This window comes from Choloepus didactylus, chromosome 7 (genome assembly GCF_015220235.1).
Source record: "Choloepus didactylus isolate mChoDid1 chromosome 7, mChoDid1.pri, whole genome shotgun sequence".
Lineage (NCBI taxonomy): Eukaryota > Metazoa > Chordata > Mammalia > Pilosa > Megalonychidae > Choloepus > Choloepus didactylus.
In genome coordinates, this window is record NC_051313.1 from 63,631,531 (window position 1) to 63,658,278 (window position 26,748).

General features: G+C 37.3%; 1 protein-coding gene across 4 annotated transcripts in view; it reads left to right on the top strand.

The window, feature by feature from the left end:
• RNGTT (RNA guanylyltransferase and 5'-phosphatase) overlaps window positions 1–26,748 on the top strand; it is a 407,161-nt gene that overhangs the window by 177,055 nt on the left and 203,358 nt on the right. For 3 of the 4 annotated variants that reach the window (XM_037843368.1, XM_037843369.1, XM_037843370.1), the window contains one exon: window positions 7,086–7,250. The exons of the other annotated variant lie outside the window; for it this stretch is intronic. In XM_037843368.1, coding sequence (XP_037699296.1) covers window positions 7,086–7,250 — 165 coding nt within the window. The remainder of the gene's footprint in view (window positions 1–7,085; window positions 7,251–26,748) is intronic. 4 annotated transcript variants of the gene reach the window in all.

A 26,748-nucleotide genomic window follows, 5' to 3' on the forward strand; every position in this document is an offset into this window, starting at 1 on the left:
CACTGTAGCCAGTGTTTGTCTCATATATTTTGGAGCTCCTTGATTGGATGCATAAACATTTATAATTGTGATTTCTTCTTGGTGAATTATCCTTTTTCTTAATATATAGTGTCCTTTATGTATTATGACATCTTTGCATTCAAGTGTATTTTGTCTGACATTAGTATAGCTACCCCAGGTTTCTTCTGGTTGCAGTTGGTGTGGAATATCTTTTTCCATCCTTTCACTTTCAGTGTCTTTGTGTCACAGGGTCTAAGATGAGTCTTTTGTAAACAGCATATCACTGGGTCATATTTTTTAATGTATTCTACTAGTCTGTGTCTTTTAATTGGAGAATTTAATCCATTCACATTCAAAGCTATTACTGTGAAGGGAGTTCTTGAACTAGCCATCTTATCCTTTGGTTTTTAGTTGTTAGATCTATTCCCTAGCCCCTCTCTTTTTTACCTTTAAGTTATCCTTACTAATAACTCTTCAGTTCTGTACTCTTCTCCAGACCTCTCCGTTCTTTTTTTTTATCAGCTGGTAGAGCTCCCTTTAGTATTTCTTGCAGGGCAGGTCTCTTGTTAACATATTCTCTCAGCATTTGTTGGTATGTGAAAATTTTGAACTCTCCCTCAATTTTGAATGGGAGCTTTGTTGGATAAAGAATTCTTGGCTGGTAGTTTTTCTCTTTCAGAATCTTAAATAGGTCATACCACTGCAATCTTGCCTCCATGGTGCCCCCTGAGTAGTCAGTACTTAGTCTTAAGTTGTTTCCCTTGTATGTGGTGAAGCACTTCTTTCTTGCTGCTTTCAGAAGTCTCCTCTTCAGCATTTGACAATCTAATCAGTATATGTCTCATAGTAGGTTTATTTGGATTTATTCTTTTGGGAGTTTGTTGGTCATCTTTAATTTGCATATTTATGTAGTTTATAAAGGTTGGGAAATTTTCCTCAGCAAGTTCTTCAGATACTCTTCCAAGCCCTTTTCTGCTCTCTTCCCCTTCTGGAATACCAATAATTGTGCGCTTCATGTTGTCCATCATTTCCGAGATCCATTTCAAATTTTTCGATTTTTTTCAACTTTCATTCTTTTGTGTTTTCACTTTCCATCATCCTATCTTCAAGGTCACTAATTTGTTCCTCTTCTTCTTCAAATCTGGTGTTATGTGTCTCAAGAATATTTTTAATTTGATCAACAGTATCTTTTATTTCCACAAGATCCACTATTTTTTTTTATTTACTCTTGCAAATTCTTCTTTATGTTCTTTTAGGGTCTTCTTCATGTCTTTTATATTCTGAGCCATAATACTGATTTTTATGTGTACTTCTTTGATGAATTGCTCCAAATTTTGTGTTTTTTCCGGCTTTTTAATTTCTTCTTTTGGCTTGTCCATGTCTTATATATCCTTCAAGTGCTTCGTAATTTTCTGCTAGCTTGGGGGCATTTGCTTATCTTGATAGGGTTATTTTGGGAAGTGCAGAATTAATTGAGCCTTTATAAATAATTTGGTTTGCTGGAGTGCATTTTTCCAATCCTACCAGCAGGTGGCACTCTTGAAGTACAGCTTGCTGCTGTGCAGTTTCCCTAACCTACCAGCAGGTGCCACTCTCAAGTAGGTATTCCCAGAACTTCTGTGCAGTGGATAGAGTCCAAGTCAGGTGGGGAACCAGTCAGTTCATGGATCACCGTTTGCTCTGGGGAATCCTGGTTCTGGGGCTGCAACATGGCCCAGAGCAGGTAGGCAGGGAGCCTGATCAAGGGCACCCCACAAGTGGGTCTTGGGCCCTCTGCCTGCCTTGCACCTGTGAGTCTCTGGGGTGTGGGAGGGGCTGCCGATTGCCAGTATGGTGCCTCTCCCTTCCCTGCTTCTTGCTATTGCACACCACTCCCTCCTCTGTTGGGGGAAAGTATTCGCTGCCTGCTGGGTTCCCTCACCAGAGTGACCTCTCAAATCCATTTGAAATCTCTCAGCCACTGAAACTATTTCGTCTCATTTTGCATCCCCCTTTTGGTCAAGAAGCTACTCTCAGTCCCAAGATGCCGGGTCCACATTCATCCCCGGGAGTCATATTCTGCATTGCCAGGGAGATTTACACCCCTGGGAGTCGGGTCCCACGTAGGGGGGAGGGCAGCGAGTTCACCTGTTGAGATGGCTCAGTTAGAGAGAGAGAGGGCCACATCTGAGCAACAAAGAGGGGGAGACTCTTAGGCACCATTACATGCAAGTTTAGACTCTCCTTTGTGGTAATGAGCTTCATAAGGGCAAGTCCCATGCTCGAGGGCTCAGCACATCAAACCACCAGTCCCAATATTTGTGACAACATCAACACCAGTCCAGGTGAGGATGTCCAACACATCCGCACCTTCCCCCAGATCCTCAGGGCTGGGGAGGGGGAGGCTGTAAATATATTTTTTTATTATCTGCCCAAATTACTCTGGGATGTGTCACTATTTCACTCCAGCCTATACTAACCTACCGTATCTCAATTCCTATTCAAAGTTCCATGCAATTGTGGTGTTTGAACAAATCGACTGTAGAGTTGTACCATTTAGAAAATTTAGATCCTGTACCAAATAGATATCTATTCCCTTGGTCTCATATGGAAGTTGAAGTTTTAAAACACAATCAGTTTCAACCTTTACCCTTTGGCCTGGCTTGCCCTGGTCTTAACCAGACCTGCTTCATTCATATCACTAATTGAAGTCTGGGCTGTTTTTCAGCTTTTTTTTTTTTTTTTTTTGACAGTGGCTGTATGCACTAATACTGACATTCATATCTGCCGAGCTCTAGCTCTGAGTTTCAGGTGTCTCAGAGATATGCATTGTTCCAGAGACCAATCAGGTTATACGCTAGGGGATCAGCATCTCAAAGTTTAGAGATAGGCATATAATAGTTTTTAAAAAGTCATTTTTTTGTTTATTTTACTTTAATAAATTGCACTATTAAGAATCAGCATAGCCTTAGTCCGAGTTACCTAAAGATATTTTTTTTTCTGGAAACTTTCGATGTATATATTTCATTTTTCGTTGAAGTCCTGCATTTGAGACATAGTGTTTTGAATTTAAGAACCTCAAGGCCAGGAAATATCAAGTTTTATTTTGTTGTTTGTTTGTGACTACCTGTATTCCTCAAAAGTAATGCTTCCCAGAGTTGACTTAATCTATTACAGTGGAATAAAATTCATCAGTCCGTAAAAATAAATAAAGGATAGGGGTGGCTTGTTTCTTTGTGAATGGGAGAGTGATGTTTCCTTTGGTTTTGGTATTGAGTTCCCACTTTAATATGTGTTTAGTAAGGGTGCAGTTCTTAGCCTGGGAACGTTGGCCTTCTAAAACTTGTAAAACATAAGAAAAATTTAAGCATACAATCTTTACTGTGGAGAAAATATAAGGAATACTCATGTACTGACTACCCAGATTTGTCAAAGCTTAACATTTTTGGCGTTTTTGCCCTGCTTTCTTTTTAATAAGAAATAAATCATTTCAGATCCAGTAGACGTTTCTTGTGTATATCTCCCTCATCCTATTCTTGACCTTTTTGCCTAAAAGCTTCCTCTTCTCTGACTGTGGTGTTTATGATTCCTGTGATGTTTGTTAGTATTTTTACTACCTTTGTGTGTATCCATAAAATATATGTGGTTTGTTTTACAAATTTCTAGTGTTATGTAAATGATCTTGTACCGTATTGTGTTGAGCCACCATTTGTTCCATGTTATCCTGTTGGAATTGTGTTAATACTTGTAGGTTAAGTTCATTCACTTTAATTATTATTGAGTATTTCATTGTGTAAATATACCGAGTTTCTCATGTTTCTTTTGATGTACATTTCGTTTTCCTTTTTTTTGCTAATATAATGATACCGTTTTGAACAATTTTGCATTTTTTCCTTTGTGCACAGGTATGAAAGTTTCTCTAGGAAAACTGGGATGTAGTCATTTGGGAAGTGTTTTCAGCAATCCAGTCTCTCATCACTACCTTGTAGAGATTCTGATTAAATTGGTCTGTGTTAGACTCTGGGCATTGGGTGTTGGTGTGTGTGTGTGTTAGAGAGAGAGAGAGAGAGAGAGAGAGAGAGAGAGAGAGAGAGAAGGGTGGTGTATGTATATGATTATAATATGGAGCCATGGTGTAAAAACACTGCTCTAAGGCAAATATCTAGAAGTGAAAATACTCACCCCCAGCCCCCAAGCTGCAAAATTGGCAACTTTAGCTTTATTAGCTGTATTGCTGTATTCTCTCAGAAGTTATTGTATCAATTTATCACAGTTGGTATTATCGGACTTTTACATTTTTGCCAGTTTGGTGTATGTGAAATGGTATCTCACACTGTTTTAATTTTCTTTTTCCTGATTACTAGTAAAGTTAGACATTTTACATGTTTATTTTTACTTGGTTGGATTTTTCTTTTGTGATCTATTTGCCAGTTGTATAATTTTCTAATTTCTCAATTTGTTTTCTGTCTTTTCTGTTAAATGTATAGAAAGTAGTTTTATTTTCTAGATTCTAATCCTTTCTTGGTTATATGTACTGCAAACAATATCTTTTCCAAATCAGTCTCTATTAATACACAGAAGTTTTTCACTTTGATGAAATCAAATTTGTTAGACCTTCATAAAAAAAGTTTGTGCTTTTGTGTCTTGTTTAAGAAATTCATTTGTTATTCTAAAAGTGATCAGGTTTATACTTCTCTTCTTTGGAGTAGAATCATTCATTCAGCAAAAATCTATTGAGTGTCTGTTGTCATATTTCAGTAATTTAGAGTCATATTTCTTCACATTTCTGATATTAGGATGCATTTATAATTGAAAGGATCAAGTGTTTAATTCTTTAATTTACTATGGAGGCTTCATTGATGATTAACCGCTTTGTTTATTTTGAATCACCAAATTAAGGCCACGATTAGAAAAAGAAGTTGCCATAAAATAATGGTTTTAAAACATTTTAGTCCATTTATTATTTTGTTCAGCAAGAATTGCATCAATCATCTTATGCCAAGTACTATTCTAGATATTGGTTATACACAGATGAATAGGCACTTCCACAGCAGTCCATTGGGATGTAGCTAGAAAGGAGAACTTCTGTTTATTTTTAATGTATTTCTTTATTTTGTCTGTTTTATAGCATGTATTATATATTAAACATTTGTCATGTATATAATTTATTAAAAATAACATGCATATGTTATATACATTTGTTAGAATATATGTTTGGATTGGGTGCAAGATCAAAACAAATTTGCAGACCACTGAACTTATGCATGAGAACATACATATATATAAAGGAATACTTATATTAGCATCATAAGGATAAGAACAAAGATGTGTAAGAGATATAGTTACAGTTGAGTCATGAGAGTATTCCAGCCTACCTTGGATATGGTTGAATCAGTGAAACTTGTTATTGTAGACAGAGAAAGTGGTGCAATTTAATTTTGAAGGGTTGAGTCTTGCAAATCAGGAGAATTCGATGGTTTGTTAGCATGTTTGATGTGTAGTGAGGTGTGGGACATAGCAAGAAATAATGGATTTGTGAGTAGGAGTTCTCCTATTGAACAGGCATTTAAACTTAGTTCTGTATGTAATAGGGCAGTACTGAAGGGGTTTGGTTATAGTAAATAATATGGCCACACTTTTATTGTTTTGGAAGATAACTCCAGTGGTAGCCTGGATAATGTTTTGAAGTGAGGAAGAACTGAAAACAAGGAGGCCAATTAGTCAGTTGTTACTGAGTTCTTTTTCTAGTCTGTTCTCAATATTTTAACAACTTATCAAGAGCTTCCTTTATTATAAGCAGTATAGGTTTGAAGGTGAGCTTGCTTTCAATCTATTCTTGGTTTTATTTTTGGTGAATTTATGTATATTTTAAGGTAAACATCTAGAAGGAGATTTAGACTACTTATGTATCTTAAGAGTTGTTAGCTTTTTTTTTCCTTAAAAAAAAAGAGGGCCTGCTTGCTCCACTTTAATTTTGAAGGTGTTTGAATTCATCTAGTAGACCTTATAAACCTAAAATTTTAGTTTTTTCAGCCTTGTTGATGACATGAATGGCAGAGAAAAGATCACACATGGTTTGTGTAGTTATTTACTACCCTTTTAAATACATACATACATAAATAAATACAACAGGCAGTTGTATGCCATTGTGTAAAGAGAACATGTTCCATCTTTGTACTTAGCCTTTGTTTAGTTTGTCTTGTTCCTTATTCTTCCTATCTGTCACCTCTATGCAGATGTTATTAGTTTGGATAACATAGATTGGAGAAGAGGAGGAAGACAAAAAAGATGGGGGGAATGCATGAAAGATTGTCCAGTTGCAAAGTAAAGAAGAAGGGGTACTTTATATGCCATTGAGGTGATGCTGATAATTTGGATGGTTACTGTCAAACAGATGATGTTGTTATAACTGTATTAGTATAAAGCATATGGGTGAGATAAGCTCCTCATCCTCAACTAATACAGTAATGTGCATGCACTTTTTATTTCATGGTTCAAACCATACACTTTAAGGGCATGAAAGGGAAATTTTATTGGGGAGAATAGCAGAAAACTTTGTCTGTAACTATATGACTTTGAACCTATTATTTTAACTTTATTCTGCATAAAATATGCCTAATATCTTCCATTTATTGTTGTCTGCAAAGTGTTAGCACTTTAAACAACAAAAAATATTATTAGGTGATTGCTTGTTTTGATGCATATTTACTTACACTTTCCTGAGTTATGTAGATTTTATTTTTTACCTCAGATATTTTAGTAATTTATAAAATAGTAAAAATAATTTGTGAGTACATCAGTGCTTTAAGTCAGATATGAAACCTTTAGATCAATTTATAATTAGAGTAGATTCACACCACTTTTTCATTGTTTTATGCAGTTATAATTTTAAAAGAAATAATTGCGTGTATGCTTTTTAGGTATGCTTCTATCATTAGCTAAACTAATTATCAGGGCTAATGTGTTTGGTTATTCATGCTATGCACTGAACAACTTTAAAGGATACTATTTATATAGACTACTATGTGCAATGTGACAGCCTCAATATTATGCAGATACAATGGTTGTTAGTGTTGAAATTTAAATACTTGTCTCATTTAATTCAGGCACAGCCAGTTGGAGAATGTGATTTTAATATTCGTCTGCAGTGTATAGAACGAGAAATAATAAATCCTCGACATGAAAAAATGAAGACTGGTCTCATTGACAAAACACAGGAGCCATTTAGTGTCAGAAATAAGCCATTTTTTGACATCTGTACTTCAAGAAAGGTAAAGTTTACTGTTTTGTTTTCTAATTAGTGCTTACAGTGTATCATAATTTAGCCTGTCACAGGAATATGAATGACATTTTATTGCCCAGTTGTCTTGAATTTTCCCTGAGTTACTTGAATTTGATGTGACAGTATTCTGGCCAAACATATATGATTCCCAGGCCTTCCTTCTCTTCAGTTAGATTCTCAGTGATGGAAACTTTAATCAGGTTGATTCCTTGTTTGTCATAATAGTTTTCAGTTCTTGGCTGTTGGTCCACATTGAGTTTTTTAAAAAATTATCAGCAGCATAGAATTATGTAGGATAAGAATCAACTCTTAGGCCTGTTGCTACTCCTCCTGAAGGTAAACTTTAGGATTTAAAAATAATTCATTTACACACACACACACACACACACATATATATACACACACACATACACACACACATTTTGGAGGTTTTCTTTTATTATTTTTGTTGTTTTGACAAAAATGGATCATACTAAATATTCTGGGATTAAAAAAATTTTTTCCACCTAATATAGCTTGGAGTTATTTTCATGTTAATGGAGAGATTTGCCACTTTTTAAAAATTCAGTTTTATTGAGATACATTCACATATCATACAGTCATCCATGGTGTACAATCAGCTATTCACATTGCCATCATATAGTTGTGCATTCATCACCCTAATCTATTTTTTGAGCATTTTCCTTATACCAGAAAAAAGCAAAAATAAGAATAAAAAATAAAAGTAAAAAAGAACACCCAATTCATCCCCCCACCCTATTTTTCAAACAGTTTTTGTCCCCATTTTTCTACTCATCCATCTATACAGTGGATAAAGGGATTGTGACCCACAGGGCTTTCACAATCACACTGTCACGCCTTGTAAGTTACATACAATCATCTTCAAGAGTCAAGGCTACTGGGTTGCAGTTTGATAGTTTCAGGTATTTACTTGTAGCTATTCCAATGCATTAAAACCTAGAAAGGGTTATCTATATAGTACGTAAGAATGTCCACCAGAGTGACCTCTCAACTCCATTTGGAATCTCTCAGTCACTGAAACTTTATTTTGTTTCATTTCGCATCCCCCTTTTGGTCAAGAAGATGTTCTCAAAACCACGATGTCAGGTCCAGATTCATCCTCGGGAGTCATATTCTGTGTTGCCAGGAGATTTACACCCTTGGGAGTCAGAACCTACATGGGGGGAGGACAGTGAGTTCACCTGCCAAGCTGGCTTAGCTAGAAAGAGAGGGCCACATCTGAGCAGCAAAGAGGCACTTAGGAGGAGATTCTCAGGCATAACTAGCAGGTTTAGCTTCTCCTTTGCAGTAAGGAGCTTCATAAAGGCAAGTCCCAAGATAGAGGGCTCAGCACACCAAACCGCCAGTCCTCAAAGTTTGTGCCACATTGTTTTTAACTGCTGCATAATATTTGATGGTAAAAAATTATTTAATTATTTTTTTACTGATGGGTTTTTAGATTTGTTTCTAGGCTTTTGGTATTACTGTGTTTCATTGAACATCTTTGCTTTCGTGGTGGATATTTCTTCAAGGTAAATACTTAGAAGTAGAATTTTTGGTTTAAAAATTGTAGGTAATGTTTTTAACTACTGCCAAATTTCCCTTCAGCTAAAGCAATTCCATCTTCACCAAATGAGAGAGCTCATTTCCTCATACCGTTGCCAGTGCTCTTTCCTGTTTTTCTTTCCTGACCTAGAGACAAGACAGTGAAAGTTAACATGACTTCTAGAGTAGTGTACTGGGGTTGTTTCCTTCCTCTACTCCTTAGTGGCTTTGGGACCTTTCCTCTAATGTTCATTCATCTATAAATTTGGATTATAATAGTATCTCCCTGTGGTAGATTGAATATTGTCCCCCACAAAGACATTTTCCTGTCCTAATTCCTGGTGGGTGTGAACTCATTTGTAAATAGCATATTCTACAATTATATTAACATGAGGCCAAACTGAATCAGGATGGGCTTTAATCTGATATAACTAGAGTTTTCATAAGCAAAGGAAATTGGGAGAGATGGAAAAAGACAGGCAGATGGAGGCAGAAATTGATTGCTAGTAAGTCACCACCAGAATGCTGCAGACTTCGGAGAAGGCATGACCTACTGAAACCTTGATTTTACACTTCTAGCTTCCAGATTGTGAGCTAGTAAATTCCCATTGTTTAAACCAACCAGTGTGTGGTATTTATTGTAGCAGACTCAGAAACTAAGACAGTTTTAATAATAGGATTGTGTTATTAATCTAATAAAATGATGCATTACAGCCCTTAGAAAAATGTCTGAAATGTAGGAACCATTCCATATATGCTGCTGCTGCTGCTGCTGCTGATGATGATGATGGTGGTGGTGGTGATGATGATAATGATGTAGGTTGCAAATACTTTCTTCCAGGCTTTTGCTGTGCTCTTAATTATTTTTTTAATATTGTGTTTTCCATAAATTAAGAACTCAGTTTTTATGTAGTCAAATTTGACAATATTGTCCTTAAATTTTCTGGGTTTTCTGTCTTGTTTAGGAAGCCCTTTATCTCCAAAATATTTTCTTTAATTATTTTCTAATACTGTTAAGGTTTTGTTTACAGATACATGTGGATCTCTGCTTTGAATTTTTCTACTGGAAATATAGGATAAATTGAGAAATCCACAAACAAGAGAAAAAACTTTACTAAATCAACAAATTGAGTAAGGAATAAAGAACATTTTAATAGTATTTTCACATATGTTATGCCTTTCTCCCTGGGAATTCAGAACTGCTTTTACACCTAACTTTTAAAGGCAAGTAAATACAGTTCACTTTTAAAATAAATGTTTATTGAGTACCTCTTAGGTGCCATGCACTGTTGTAGGCACTGGGGATAGAACATTTAATAAACCACAAAATCAAAACCACACCCTGCCCTTATCATAGTTACATTCTAATAGATGAAAAAATGCAAAATTAAATAATTTATATAGTATGTGAAAAGGTGATAAGTGGTCTGTGGCAAAATAAAGCAGAAGATGGAGCTAGGCTGGGCTGGGTGGTGATGGTGGTGCAATTTAAAAATGATGTTCAGGGTAGGTCTTACTGAGAGAGTGACATTTGAGCAGAGACTTGAAGTAAGAAGTGAGCATATTGGTATTTGGGGGAAGATTGTTCCTGGAAAAGAGAAGAGCAAGTGGAAACGGTCAAAGACAGGAGAAACTTGAATGCTTGAGGAGCAATAAAGAAGTCAGGTTGGAAATGGAGTGAGTGTGGGGGAGTAAAATTTGAGGAATTACTATAGGCCGAATACTAGAGGGTCTTGTGGGCTCTTATTAGCATTTTGGCTTTTATTCTGGGAAGGGGCCTATTGAAGGATTTTGAGTAGCTCTGACTTAGGTTTTAACAGTATTGTTCTGGCTCTTATGTTGAGATTACACTGTAAGAGGGCAAGGGGAGGAGCAGAGAGACTAATTAAGGAGGAAATTCAATAATCCAGAGAAGAAATTTTGAAGACTTGGACTGAAGTAGCAGTGAAGTTAAGTACATGTAGAGCCAACAGGATTTGTTGATTGATAGATGTGGGATATGAAAAAAAGAGATCATGGTTGACTCTTGGCCTGAGGAACTGGAACTGAGATGATGAAGGTTGCTAGAGGATTATATTTGAGGGATGGGGAAGGAGAGAAGTTCAGATTTGGAAAACTATGTTTAGATGCCTGTTAGTTAATTGAATTCAAAGACTGTAAAGTATAACAGTGAGAGTATTTCATATTAAAGTCCTGTCATTTTGAGTAACAAATTGAGTAAATTAAGCTTCGAGAGAGGTGAAATAGAAGAGTAAATCAGAGTTGTTGAAGGAGAGCAAGATCTTCATTCTAAGTATTCAGGCTCTGACTTTTCTATGAACCTTCTATAGAAGTTTTCTATGAGCAGTTAGAAGACATGCCATATTGTAGTGCCTAATATATGATTTTCCTTCTGAAAAATAATCTTTTGGCTAAATAGTTTCCATATCCTCTTGAAATTAGTCTACCACCTACATTGACATATTTGCCATACACGTTCTGTGATTTGGAAAAAGTGTCATTTTCTGTGGTGAACAGTCAAGTTGTAAATATTATTTCAATGCACTGTACTATAAGTCACCATGGGAGATACTACCCAAGCCCTGTAGAAACCTAGCTTATTTTTGAGGGAAAAAAAGCTATCAGTCTTAGTTCATGTATTAAGTAAAAGCTGTTGATGCTTACTTGCATATGTCTGGTATTCACCTTATAGTAATTTTAAACCCTGAAAACAAAGATCAAAATTTGAAGTAAATTAATCGCTGCTATAGAGTTCTTCAAGTGTTCTTTGCTTGCTAAATATTCATTTATCAGTGTGGTATTCACTTCATAATGGTATTATTTGGCCTGTAGAACTGGCTTTCACTCCATCCTGTAAATGTCTTCTGTCTTAGTCTACTTAGCATCTTTGCTCTACCAGTTGTCTCTTGTTCATGCCCTGAGATCTCACATGAACACAATAATTCTATGCCTCATCTCCCCATTTTCCTATTTATTGTTCCTCTTGTTTTCCTTTTCACTTTTTCATTTTATCATTATTGTCATTATTGTTATTTTTGTTATCACTGGTACCATTACTACTGTTATTACTACTGCACAGTTTGTTTTCAGTAGGATTTATGCCATCTCTAATGTTTAAAAGCAAATGTACCTTTGCATTTCTGCTGTTAAGGCATGTAATATAAGTTGCATTTCTCTTTAGACCTTTTGGTGCGCTTCTTATTTCCTTGTGTACAAATTACATATACTGTGTTCTCTAGCCCTATTACCTGTTAGGGTGTTTATGATTCATTGACTCTGTTTCTTAATTTCTTTCTCTTCTCTGTCTTTCCCTTTTCCTTTCCTCCTCCTTTTATTCCTTTTTTTTTTTTTTAAAAGCAATTTTGAATGTCTGTTTGACAATTTTGCTTTTGGTAGTGGTTAACTTTCTTAATTGGTGGTTCTTGGGAGGTATTTTAGTTGACTGTCATAAGGTTCACTTTCCTTATCAGAATATAAACAAATTTTAGCACACATAACTACCTGGTCCCATATGTGGTTGTGTACTATTAGTGTTTTAGAGCTTTTTGTAGAAGTTTTAGAAAAAATAAAATATTACATTTGTCGGTAACAAGAAGGTCAGCTGGCTGTTTCCTAAGATGCTGTATGGAATGATACAACCTTTAGTGAAATTATTCCTGCTTCAAAATCAAGATCTTAGATTCACAGATTTAGAAACCTGATTTGGGAGCCAGTATTTCTTTTTTTATATTTCTTCTTCAATGTGTTGGATTTGAAGTTCAGTTTTGAACAGTACAAGCAACTTAATTTATTGCCAGTACTTTTACATTAATATTACATGTGGCATCTAAGAAGTTGCATTCTGGTGGAAGTTTAATTTCTAAACTAATAACCACTGTTTTATGCTAGGTTTAGGGTATTTGAAGGTTGACTCTATAAAGAACCATTGTTATCTTTTTATATTCAGCCCAGAGAATAGTAGTTAATAAACCACAGAATTATTACTTTGGGGGTGTGGGGGAGATGGTTATGATAGAATTTTACTGGAAGTATAGCAACCTATGCATTTATGTTTTTTTTTTTTTTTATTAGTTACAGTCTCTAGTTTATGCTGATTGCATCCCTCCCCCAATGTCTCCCCATTTTTAACACCTTGCAAGGTTGACATTTGCTTGTTCTCCCTCGTAAAACAACATATTTGTACATTTTATCACAATTGTTGAATACTCTAGATTTCACCAAGTTACACAGTCCCAGTCTTTATCTTTCCTCCTTTCTTGTGGTGTCTCACATGCTCCCCATCTTCCTCTCTCAACCTTATTCATAGTTACCTTTGTTCAGTGTACTTACATTGTTGTGCTACCATCTCCCCAAATTGTGTTCCAAACCACACACTCCTGTCTTCTATCACCCTGTAGTGCTCCCTTTAGTATTTCCTGTAGGGCAGGTGTCTTGTTCACAAAGTCTCTCATTGTCTGTTTGTCAGAAAATATTTTGAGCTCTCCCTCATATTTGAAGGACAGCTTTGCTGGATACAGGATTCTTGGTTGGTGGTTTTTCTCTTTCAGTATCTTAAATATATCACACCACTTCCTTCTTGCCTCCATGGTTTCTGCTGAGAGATCCGCACATAGTCTTATTAAGCTTCCTTTGTATGTAATGGATTGCTTTTCTCTTGCTGCTTTCAGGATTCTCTCTTTGTCTCTGACATTTGATAATCTGATTATTAAGTGTCTTGGCGTAGACCTATTCATATCTCTTCTGTTTGGAGTACGCTGCGCTTCTTGGATCTGTAATTTTATGTCTTTCATAAGAGATGGGAAATTTTCATTAATTATTTCCTCTATTATTGCTTCTGCCCCCTTTCCCTTCTCTTCTCCTTCTGGGACACCAATGATACGTACATTACTGTACTTTGTTTCATCCTTGAGTACCCGGAGACGTTGCTCATATTTTTTCATTCTTTTTTCCATCTGCTCCTTTGCGTGTAGGCTTTCAGGTGTTTTGTTGTCCAGTTCCTGAGTGTTTTCTTCTGCCTCTTGAGATCTGCTGTTGTATGTTTCCACTGTGTCTTTCATCTCTTGTGTTGTGCCTTTCATTTCCATAGATTCTACTAGTAGGTTTTTTGAACTTTTGATTTCTGCCGTATACATGTCCAGTGCTTCCTTTACAGCCTCTATCTCTTTTGCAATATCTTCTCTAAACTTTTTGAATTGATTTAGCATTAGTTGTTTAAATTCCTGTTTCTCAGTTGAAGTGTACGTTTGTTCCTTTGACTGGGCCATAACTTTGTTTTTCTTAGTGTAGGTTGTAATTTTCTGTTGTCTAGGCATGGTTTCCTTGGTTATCCAAATCAGGTTTTCCCAGACCAGAACAGGCTCAGGTCCCAGAGGGAAGAAATATTCAGTATCTGGTTTCCCTGAGGGTGTGTCTTAGAAAATTGCTCCACCCTTTGATGCCTCGGGTCACTGTGCTTTTCTGCCCAGCAGGTGAGGCCTGTTAGCCTATAATTCTTTTTTTTTTTTTTTTTAATCTTCATTTTATTGAGATATATTCACATACCACGCAGTCATACAAAACAAATCGTACTTTCGATTGTTTACAGTACCATTACATAGTTGTACATTCATCACCTAAATCAATCCCTGACACCTTCATTAGCACACACACAAAAATAACAAGAATAATAATTAGAGTGAAAAAGAGCAATTGAAGTAAAAAAGAACACTGGGTACCTTTGTCTGTTTGTTTCCTTCCCCTATTTTTCTACTCATCCATCCATAAACTAGACAAAGTGGAGTGTGGTCCTTATGACTTTCCCAATCCCATTGTCACCCCTCATAAGCTACATTTTTATACAATTGTCTTTGAGATTCGTGGGTTCTGGGTTGTAGTTTGATAGTTTCAGGTATCCACCACCAGCTACCCCAATTCTTTAGAACCTAAAAAGGGTTGTCTAAAGTGTGCGTAAGAGTGCCCACCAGAGTGACCTCTCGGCTCCTTTTGGAATTTCTCTGCCACTGAAGCTTATTTCATTTCCTTTCACATCCCCCTTTTGGTCAAGAAGATGTTCTCCGTCCCACGATGCCAGGTCTACATTCCTCCCCGGGAGTCATATTCCACGTTGCCAGGGAGATTCACTCCCCTGGGTGTCTGATCCCACATAGAGGGGAGGGCAGTGATTTCACCTTTCGAGTTGGCTTAGCCAGAGAGAGAGGGCCACATCTGAGCAACAAAGAGGCATTCGGGAGGAGGCTCTTAGGCACAATTATAGGGAGGCCTAGCCTCTCCTTTGCAGCAACCGTCTTCTCAAGGGTAAAACCTATGGTAGAGGGCTCAACCCATCAAACCACCAGTCCCCTATGTCTGTGGTCATGTTAGCAACCATCGAGGTGGGGTAGGCAAATACCCCTGCATTCTCCACAGGCTCCTCAAGGGGGCACTACATCTTTTTTTTTTTTTTCCCTTGTTTTTCTTTTTTTTTTTTTTTAACTTTCCCTTCTTTTTTAAATCAACTGTATGAAAAAAAAGTTAAAAAGAAAACAAACATACAATAAAAGAACATTTCAAAGAGACCATAACAAGGGATTAAGAAAAAGACAACTAACCTAAGATAACTGCTTAACTTCCAACATGTTCCTACTTTACCCCAAGAAAGTTACCTAATATAGCCACATTTCTGTGAACTTGTTCCTACTATGTCCATCAGAAATTAACAGACCATAGTCATTCCTGGGCATCCCCAGAACGTTAAATAGCTTATCTGTTCTTCTTGGATTATTGTTCCCCCTTCCTTAATTGCTCTCTATTGCTAGTTCCCCTACATTCTACATTATAAACCATTTGTTTTACATTTTTCAAAGTTCACATTAGTGGTAGCATATAATATTTCTCTGTTTGTGCCTGGCTTCAGTCTCTCACCATTGAGTACTATGCTGGCTGTGGGTTTTTCATATATGCTCTTTATCATGTTGAGGAAGTTTCCTTCAATTCCTACCTTTTGAAGTGTTTTTATCAAAAAGGGATGTTGGATTTTGTCAAATGCTTTTTCAGCATCTATTGAGATGATCAATTGATTTTTCCCTCTTGACTTGTTAATGTGTTGTAATACACTGATTGATTCTCTTATGTTGAACCATCCTTGCATGCCTGGAATGAACCCCACTTGGTCATGGTGTATGATTTTTTTAATGTGTCTTTGGATTCGATTTGCAAGTATTTTGTTAAGGATTTTTGCATCTATATTCATTAGGGAAATTGGCCGGTAGTTTTCCTTTTTTGTAGCATCTTTGCCTGGTTTTGGTATTAGATTGATGTTAGCTTCATAAAATGAGTTAGGTAGTGTTCCATTTTCTTCAATGTTTTGAAAGAGTTTGAGTAAGATTGGTGTCAGTTCTTTCTGGAAAGTTTGGTAGAATTCCCCTGTGAAGCCATCTGGCCCTGGGCATTTATTTGTGGGAAGCTTTTTGATGACTGATTGGATCTCTTTGCTTGTGATGGGTTGGTTGAAGTCTTCTATTTCTTCTCTGGTCAGTTAGGTTGTTCATATGTTTCCAGGAAATTGTCCATTTCTTCTACATTATCCAGTTTGTTGCCATACAGTTGTTCATAGTATCCTCTTATAATTTTTTTAATTTCTTCAGGATCTGCAGTTAGGTCACCTTTTTCATTCATTATTTTGTTTATATGGGTCTTCTCTCGTTTTGATTTTGTCAGTCTAGCTAGGGGCTTGTCAATCTTGTTGATCTTCTCAAAGAACCAACTTTTGGTGATATTTGTCCTCTCTATTGTTTTTTGTTCTCTATGTCATTTATTTCTGCTTTAATCCTTGTTATTTCTTTTCTTCTACTTGGTTTAGGATTGGTTTGCTGTTCATTTTCTAGCTTCTTCAGTTGATCCATTAGTTCTTTGATTTTGGCTCTTTCTTCCTTTTTAATATATGCGTTTAGTGCTATAAATTTCCCCCTTAGCACTGCTTTTGCTGCATCCCATAGGTTTTGGTATGTTGTGTTCTCATTTTCATTCGTCTCTATATATTTAGCAATTTCTCTTGCTATTTCTTGTTTAACCCACTGATTGTTTAGGAGTGTGTTGTTTAACCTCCAGGTATTTGTGAATTTTCTAAGTCTCTGATGGTTATTGACTTCTAATTGTATTCCATTGTGGTCAGAGAATGTGCTTTGAATAATTTCAATCTTTTTAAATTTATTGAGGCTTGTTTTATGTCCCAGCATATGATCTATTCTGGAGAAAGTTCCGTGAGCACTAGAAAAGTATGTGTATCCTGGTGATTTGGGGTGTAATGTCCTGTATATGTCTGTTAAATCTAATTCATTTATCAGATTGTTTAGGTTTTCAATTTCCTTATTGATCTTCTGTCTGGTTGATCTATCTATAGGAGAGAGTGACGTGTTGAAGTCTCCCACAATTATTGTGGAAACATCAGTTGCTTCCTTTAGTTTTGCCAGTGTTTCTCTCATGTATTTTGTGGCACCTTGATTGGGTGCATAGACATTTACGATTGTTATTTCTTCTTGCTGAATTGCCCCTTTTATTAGTATGTAGTGGCCTTCTTTGTCTCTCAAAACATCCCTGCATTTGAAGTCTATTTTATCTGAGATTAATATTGCTACACCTGCTTTCTTTTGGCTGTAGCTTGCATGAAATATTTTTTTCCATCCTTTCACTTTCAGTTTCTTTGTGTCCCTGTGTCTAAGATGAGTCTCTTGTATGCAACATATTGATGGTTCATTTTTTTTGATCCATTCTGCGAATCTATATCTTTTAATTGGGGAGTTTAATCCATTTACATTCAACGTTATAACCGTGAAGGCATTTCTTGAATCAGCCATCTTATTCTTTGGTTTATGTTTGTCATATTTTTCCTCTCTGTCTATTAATATCTTTTATTGTACCCATACCGAATCTCTTTAGTACTGAACCTTTCTCCAAGTCTCTCTGTCCTTTCTTTGTTTCTCTGTCTGTAGGGCTCCCTTGAGTATCTCCAGTAGGGCAGGTCTCTTGTTAGCAAATTCTCTCAGCATTTGTTTGTCTGTGAAAAATTTAAGCTCTCCCTCAAATTTGAAGGAGAGCTTTGCTGGATAAAGTATTCTTGGCTGGAAATTTTTCTCACTCAGAATTTTAAATATATCGTGCCACTGCCTTCTTGCCTCCATGGTGACTGCTGAGTAGTCACTACTTAGTCTTATGCTGTTTCCTTTGTATGTGGTGAATTGCTTTTCTCTTGCTGCTTTCAGAACTTGCTCCTTCTCTTCTGTGTTTGACAGTGTGATCAGTATATGTCTCGGAGTGGGTTTATTTGGATTTATTCTATTTGGAGTTCGCTGAGCATTTATGATTTGTGTATTTATGTTGTTTAGAAGATTTGTGAAGTTTTCCCCAACAATTTCTTTGAATACTCTTCCTAGACCTTTACCCTTTTCTTCCCCTTCTGGGACACCAATGTGTCTTATATTCGGACGTTTCATATTATCTATCATATCCCTGAGGTCCGTTTCGATTTTTTCAATTTTTTTCCCCATTCTTTCTTTTATGCTTTCATTTTCCATTCTGTCATCTTCCAGGTCACTGGTTCGTTGTTCAACTTCCTCTAGTCTTGTACTGTGAGTGTCCAGAATCTTTTTAATTTGGTCAACAGTTTCTTTAATTTCCATAAGATCAACCATTTTTTTATTTAGTGTTGCAATGTCTTGTTTATGCTCTTCTAGGGTCTTCTTGACTTCCTTTGTATCCCGTACTATGGTCTCATTGTTCATCTTTAGTTCTTTGAGTAGCTGCTCTAGGTGCTGTGTCTCTTCTGGTCTTTTGATTTGGGTGCTTGGGCTTGGGTTATCCATATCGTCTGGTTTTTTCATATGCTTTAGAATTTTCTGTTGTTTTTGGCCTCTTGGCATTTGCTGAACTTGATAGGGTTCTTCTAGGATTTGTAGACCAGTTGAAGTCGTTATCTCTAATTTATCATATCTACTGCTTCGTGGAGTACACTTTCTCTAACTAACCAGCAGGTGGCGTCCACGAGCCACCTGTTCTCCACAAGCCAGTTCTCCCCTGCTTAGCCTTTTTGGTGAGTGGGGGAGTGAGTCTTGTGGGATCCAAATGGTGTACCAAGCTTGCGTGTGTAGTTGGTGTTGCCTGCCCTGTATATGGGGCGTGTTTCTGGGCAGTCAGGGAGGGGGGGTGGCCCTAACACTGAAATGTCCCTGGTGATCCTAGAGTTTTCAAGCTGCTGCAATAGTCTAATCCTTCAGTTGAGTCCTGCCACAGTTTGTCTCTGCCACTGACCCACAAGTGCTTGGTATTGGCGTATGGCTCCTGAGACTTGCAAGTGGGCCCCTCTTCCAGGCTGTGCACCCCGGGTCCTCTGTTGAGGGATGACTGTGCTATGTCACAGGTGAGTGCCGTCCCCCCAGGGCAGTTCTGGGCTGCTGGGCTGTGTAGGGAGGCTCCCAGTCTGCTGAAATGATGGCTGAATGGGGCTTTGTTAATTCACACTGCTCCACCTTCCCAACTCTGCGACAATCAGCTGAGGTTGCAGGGAAGGCTAATGTCCACGCCCAGTTTTGTGGTGTGTGCCTGTTATTTGAAGCACTTCCGTCACACTGGGTTGTCTGGGACAGCTCTGGGCTATGGGGCTGGTGATGGGCAGGAGTGTTTCCTGTCCACGAGGATGATGGCTGTGAGCGGACACCCCCCTTTTCTTGGGAAGTTGTGGTGTTTAGTGAATTTTCTCAGCCACTGGATTATTGCCTTTTGTCTCAGAGCTCTCTTAGTTCTGCTCTTGACTTGACTTGCCCAAATTGCAAGTCTTTGAAGGTTTCTGTATTGGGCTTCTTAGAGTAATTGTTTTAGAGAAAGAAAAAAGTATTAAAAAAAAAAAAGGGCCCTCCTCAGAGATCTAATCGGTTATTGAAATGCTAAGAGACAAAGGAACCAGGGCCATTAAGGAAGGGTCCACAGGGCAGAGATCAGCTTTTCTTCGGGATTTGCATATGCGCCTCAGGGCCTGAGTTCCGCCCTTCCCCTTTCTATGTTCACCAGAACTCCAAAAATCCTCTGATTTTATTTTGGAGTTTCTCGTGATGTTTTTTTTCTATGCGTGTCTCCTCTCTGTTGGGCTGGCTGCTCTCAGATTCTCTGGTGTCTGGTCTCAGTCTATCTGTGGTTGGAGTTTGGATCAGTAGAATGAGTTTCCGATAAGGGCTGCCACTGCAGTTCTCCCTTCTCCTTCCCGGAGCTGACAGCCCCTCCTCCCACGGGACTGAGCCTGGCAGGGAGGGGTGTGGGTCCCGTGGTCGCAAAAACTTACATATTTCGCTGATCTCAGCAGTTCCACATTTTTATGAGTGTTGTATGAAATATGCCCAAAGTCAGATTGCTCTGTGGTGTCCAGTCCACGCAGTTCCTGGCTTTCTACCTACTTTCCTGGAGGAGTAACTAAAACATACAGCTCATCAGTCCGCCATCTTGCCCCGCCTCCTGCATTTATGTTTTAAACTCTTCTAGTACAATCTCACATGCCAGATGATAAAAGTTTTGTTGCATCTTACCTGCTCCTGCCCAAGTCCATTTAGTTTAGAAGTAGCCCTTGAATATTGTCCTAGTTTTCCAGGGCTGCCACAAGAAAATAACACAATCTGGTTGGCTTGAAAGGCAGGAATTTATTGGTTTGCAGTTTGGAGGCTAGAAGTCCAAAGTCTAGGTATTGCCAGGCCATGCCTTCTCCAAAGTCTGTAACATTCTGATGGTGGCTTGCTGGCAGCCAGTCACTACTTCCGTGACATGGCAGTCTGTTCTCTCTCCTCTTGTGGCTTGTACTTCATGTCCAAATTTCTTTTGTTTACAAAAACTCCAGTCATAGCATATTAGGGCCCACTGTGATTCAGTTGGCCTTATCCTAATAGGATATTGGAAGATGCTATTTACAGATGAGTTCACACCCATAGGCCTGAGGTTAGGACTTGAACATGCCTTTGTGGGACAGATAATGATATTAGCAGAAATCCCAGCAGTGTTGAGTGGATATCTTTTTCATCTCAACAAATGCAAAGTTATTATCTACTTTTATTAATATTTTGTGTAACACCTACTTGCCATGGACTGTTTTGTTGAGCCCTGCTGCCATGATGTTGCCATTGTTTGCTGCTTGCCTTTTGTGTGTGTTTTGTAACAGGAATATTAAACGAGTGCCCTACCCAATAGATAGGGTAAAGAAAAGGTTAGCATTCAACATCAGTGACATCCTTGGTGGAAACCTACTAATTGGAACTATGTACTCTTATAAAAACGTTTTCTAAATTATAAATATAGTGTAAAAAGTTGGGCAGAAGCCAAATTGCTTCACTTTGCATTCTTTTTTTAAAAAACTAATTTGACAGCTTGTGCTGTCATAATTCACAGTTCAGAATTAAGAAAATGTGCTTTAGATAGTATTATTCCATCAATCAAAATCAGTGCTGCTTAGAAATATTTGCTAGTGGATGACTATCAGAACTATTCTTTAAGGATCTGAAGCAGTTATGTAGAGCACCTTTTTATATAGATTTTCATTAGAAAGACAGGATGCTCTTATTATTTTTTTGTTAAATACTTATATGCCTTCTTTTTAAAAATTATAGGATATTATTTTTTAAAACATTTCTAATATTTAGAATTTTACATAAAAGTTCCCTCATCCTTCTCGGTTTATACTATAATTTTTCTTCCTCAATTTCTCTTACTGAAATGTTTTGGTAGTAGAGTGCAGAAGGCAAACACATTTTGCAGTAGAGTTGATTTAGAGAATAAGTTATTAATAACAAAAGTTATAGGATAGTAACTACTGTTGACAGCTTATTGCTGTAGAGATTATTTCTACCTTTGCTAATGGGAATGGTGAAATAGTGATATTATGAATGATAAAGCATTTATCAGGGAGTATGTTTAATTTCTATGAGAAATGCTAGTTTTATATGGTTTTAAACAACAACAAAAAATTAGAACTATGAAAATGCATAGTTTTTTGTAGAGAATAATAGTATTCCCTTTTTGGACATATATATAAATCTTGAAGACAAGTTTGATTTTAGGAGTTATTAATATAGTTCTATTAACAACATCCTCATTTTCTCTAATTTGACGTGTCAAACACAGTGAAGGGATAATGAGTTCAGTTTTTAGCATGGTTAGAATACAACATTGAAAATAGTAATAATAGGTAGCAATTTCTCAAATTACAATTCTATTTGCATTTCCAGTATGAAGGCCAATTATAAAAGAATTATTTAAATAGATTAAACATTAATGTGGATAAAATTTTGAGAGTGAAAACTTTTTCTCTGCTCTCTGTTCCTGTTCATTCATCTATCACCCTCTTAGAAAAATAACTATAGTTATTTACTTTCAGTGTATCCTTCCAGAATCTCTTTATACATGTGCAAACAAATACAATTATTTATATTCTGATCACCCCCACCCAAAAGGTGATTGTTTACATGCTGTTCTATACTTTGCCTTTTTTACTTAATACATTGAGGTCCCTACCCTCCCCATATTGGTACATAGAGATCTTCCTTACACAAACACACAGATTTTTCTATCATTGTACCAAAATTTGTTTACCCCATAGTCATGGACATCTGTTGATACTTCCAATGACACTCCAATGAATAAATTTGTGGATTCAGTAAATTATTTTACACATACACACTATATCTGGAGGATAAAGGTCCAAAAGATGAATTCTGTGTTCTAGGTGTATGTTTTTAGACATAAGATATATTACGTCAGATGTTGCCAAACTGTTCCCCACAGAGGTTGTAACAATTCACATTTCCATTGATAATGTTTTCCCACAGCCTCCCCAGTGAGGTGAGTTATCAAGCCTTTGTGTCTTTGCTAATCTGATAGGTCAAAATGTAATATTAGTTTGTATTTCTATTATTATGAATAAGGTTGGGCATCTTTTTTAAGTTTAGGAGCCATTTACGTTTCTTTTTCTCATAATATCTATTCATATCATTTCAGTTGTCTTGTCTTCAAGTTCATTGATTCTTCCTTTTGCCATCTCCAATCTGTTGTTGAAACTCTCTAGGGAATTTTTCATTTCAGTTATTGTGGCCTTTACTCCAGTATTTCTGTTTGGTTCCTTTTTAAAATTTTTGTCTCTTCATTGAGATTCTTATATTGCTTATTCATTGTTTGCCCGATGCCTTTTAGTTCCTTATCTTTGTTTTTCCTTCATCTCCTTAAACATATTGAAGATCGTTTGTTTAAAGGCTTTGTCCAGTATGTCCAAAGTCTGGTCTTCTACATTGATGGTTCCCGGATTTTTATCTTGTTACTTTGGATGGTCCATCATTTACTGTTTCTTTGTTTGCCTTGTAATCTTTTGTTACACACTGTACAATTTAATTATTTTAAAGTGTTAAATCTGGGATATAGTCTTGAGCTGTCTATTGCTTAAGTTTGTGTCCAGCTTGTGATATCACAGAGATTTCCTTGAGTGTCACAAGCTCACAAAAACAAGGAAATTGTGGTGGTTTGGAGGTTTTTTGGACCCCAGAAGCTAATCCATTCTTGTGGGTGTAGACCTATTGTGGGTGGGACCTTTTGATTAGGTTATTTCAGGTGAGGCATGCCTCAGGTGGGTATTGATCCTCTTAACTGGAGTCCTTTATAAGAGGATTAAATACGGAGAGAAAAACAGAGACTCCCAGAAGGAAAGTAACAGAAGGAGCAGCCAGAAGCTGAAAACAATGAAATTGGGAGAGAAGGACCAGCAGATGCCTCCATGTGCCTTGCCATGTGACAGAGGAATTCAGGATTACCAGATTACCTGTTGATGCCTTGATTTGGATATTTTCACAACCTCAGAACTGTAAATTTGTAAACTAGTAAATCCCCATTGTTAAAAGCTGGCCCACTCTCTCTCTAAGCCAACTCTGCAGATAAAGTCACTGCCCTTCCCTCTGTGTGGGACATGACTCCCAGGGATGTAAGTCTCCCTGGCAGTGTGGGACGTGACTCCTGGGGATGAGCCTGGACCCAATATCATTGGATTGAGAAAGGCTTCTGGACTAAAAGAGGGAAGAGAAATGAAACAAAATAAAGTTTCAGTGACTGAGAAATTTCAAATGGAGTTGAGAGGTCATTCTGGAGGTAACTCTTATGCATTATATAAATATTCCTTTTTAGTTTTCACTTTATTGGAATAGCTAGAAAGAAATATCTGAAACTGTTGAACTGCAGTCCAGTATCCTTGATTCTTGAAGACGATCGTATAACTATATTGCTTATATGGTGTGACTGTGTGATTGTGAAAACTTTGTGGCTCACAATCCCTTTACCTCAGTGTATGGACAAATGAGTAGAAAAATGGGGACAAAAAGTAAATGAATAATAGAGGGGGGAAGAGGGGTATGGGATGTTTTGGATGTTCTTTTTTACTTTTATTTTTTTTATTTATTTATTTTTTTAAATCATTTTATTGAGATATATTCACATACCACGCAGTCATACAAAACAAATCGTACTTTCGATTGTTTACAGTACCATTACATAGTTGTACATTCATCACCTAAATCAATCCCTGACACCTTCATTAGCACACACACAAAAATAACAAGAATAATAATTAGAGTGAAAAAGAGCAATTGAAGTAAAAAAGAACACTGGGTACCTTTGTCTGTTTGTTTCCTTCCCCTATTTTTCTACTCATCCATCCATAAACTAGACAAAGTGCAGTGTGGTCCTTATGGCTTTCCCAATCCCATTGTCACCCCTCATAAGCTACATTTTTATACATCTGTCTTCGAGATTCATGGGTTCTGGGTTGTAGTTTGATAGTTTCAGGTATCCACCACCAGCTACCCCAATTCTTTAGAACCTAAAAAGGGTTGTCTAAAGTGTGCGTAAGAGTGCCCACCAGAGTGACCTCTCGGCTCCTTTTGGAATCTCTCTGCCACTGAAGCTTATTTCATTTCCTTTCACATCCCCCTTTTGGTCAAGAAGATGTTCTCCGTCCCACGATGCCGGGTCTACATTCCTCCCCGGGAGTCATATTCCACGTTGCCAGGGAGATTCACTCCCCTGGGTGTCTGATCCCACGTAGGGGGGAGGGCAGTGATTTCACCTTTCGAGTTGGCTTAGCCAGAGAGAGAGGGCCACATCTGAGCAACAAAGAGGCATTCAGGAGGAGACTCTTAGGCACAAATATAGGGAGGCCTAGCCTCTCCTTTGCAGCAACCGTCTTCCCAAGGGTAAAACTTATGGTAGAGGGCTCAACCCATCAAACCACCAGTCCCCTATGTCTGTGGTCATGTTAGCAACCATGGAGGTGGGGTAGGCGAATACCCCTGCATTCTCCACAGGCTCCTCAAAGGGGCACTACATCATTTTTTTTCCCTTGTTTTTCTTTCTTTATTTCTTTTTTTTTTTTTTTAACTTTCCCTTGTTTTTTAAATCAACTGTATGAAAAAAAAAGTTAAAAAGAAAACAAACATACAATAAAAGAACATTTCAAAGAGACCATAACAAGGGAGTAAGAAAAAGACAACTAACCTAAGATAACTGCTTAACTTCCAACATGTTCCTACTTTACCCCAAGAAAGTTACATAATATAGCAACCTTTCTGTGAACTTGTTCCTACTATATCCATCAGAAATTAACAGACCATAGTCATTTCTGGGCATCCCCAGAACGTTAAAAAGCTTATCTGTTCTTCTTGGATTATTGTTCCCCCTTCCTTAATTACTCTCTACTGCTAGTTCCCCTACATTCTACATTATAAACCATTTGTTTTACATTTTTGAAAGTTCACATTAGTGGTAGCATATAATATTTCTCTTTTTGTGCCTGGCTTATTTCGCTCAGCCTTATGTCTTCAAGGTTCATCCATGTTGTCATATGTTTCACGAGATCGTTCCTTCTTACTGACGCGTAGTATTCCATTGTGTGTATATACCACATTTTATTTATCCACTCATCTGTTGAAGGACATTTGGGTTGTTTCCATCTCTTGGCAATTGTGAATAATGCTGCTATGAACATTGGCGTGCAGATATCTGTTCGTGTCACTGCTTTCCGATCTTCCGGGTATATACCGAGAAGTGCAATCGCCGCATCGAATGGTAGCTCTATATCTAGTTTTCTAAGGAACTGCCAGACTGACTTCCAGAGTGTCTGAACCATTATACAGTCCCACCAACAGTGAATGAGAGTTCCAATTTCTCCACATCCCCTCCAGCATTTGTAGTTTCCTGTTTGTTTAATGGCAGCCATTCTAACCGGTGTTAGATGGTATCTCATTGTGGTTTTAATTTGCATCTCTCTAATAGCTAGTGAAGCTGAACATTTTTTCATGTGTTTCTTGGCCATTTGTATTTCCTCTTCAGAGAACTGTCTTTTCATATCTTTTGCCCATTTTATAATTGGGCTGTCTGTACTATTGTCATTGAGTTGTAGGATTTCTTTGTATATGCAAGATATCAGTCTTTTGTCAGATACATGGTTTCCAAAAATTTTTTCCCATTGAGTTGGCTGCCTCTTTACCTTTTTGAGAAATTCCTTTGAGGTGCAGAAACTTCTAAGCTTGAGGAGTTCCCATTTATCTATTTTCTCTTTTGTTGCTTGTGGTTTTGGTGTAAAGTCTAGGAAGTGGCCGCCTAATACAAGGTCTTGAAGATGTTTTCCTACATTATCTTCTAGGAGTTTTATGGTACTTTCTTTTATATTGAGATCTTTGGTCCATTTTGAGTTAATTTTTGTGTAGGGGGTGAGGTAGGGGTCGTCTTTCATTCTTTTGGATATGGATATCCAACTCTCCCAGCCCCATTTGTTGAAAAGACCATTATGGCTCAGTTCAGTGACTTTGGGGGCCTTATCAAAGATCAGTCGGCCATAGATCTGAGGGTGTATCTCTGAATTCTCAATTCGATTCCATTGATCTATATGTCTATCTTTGTGC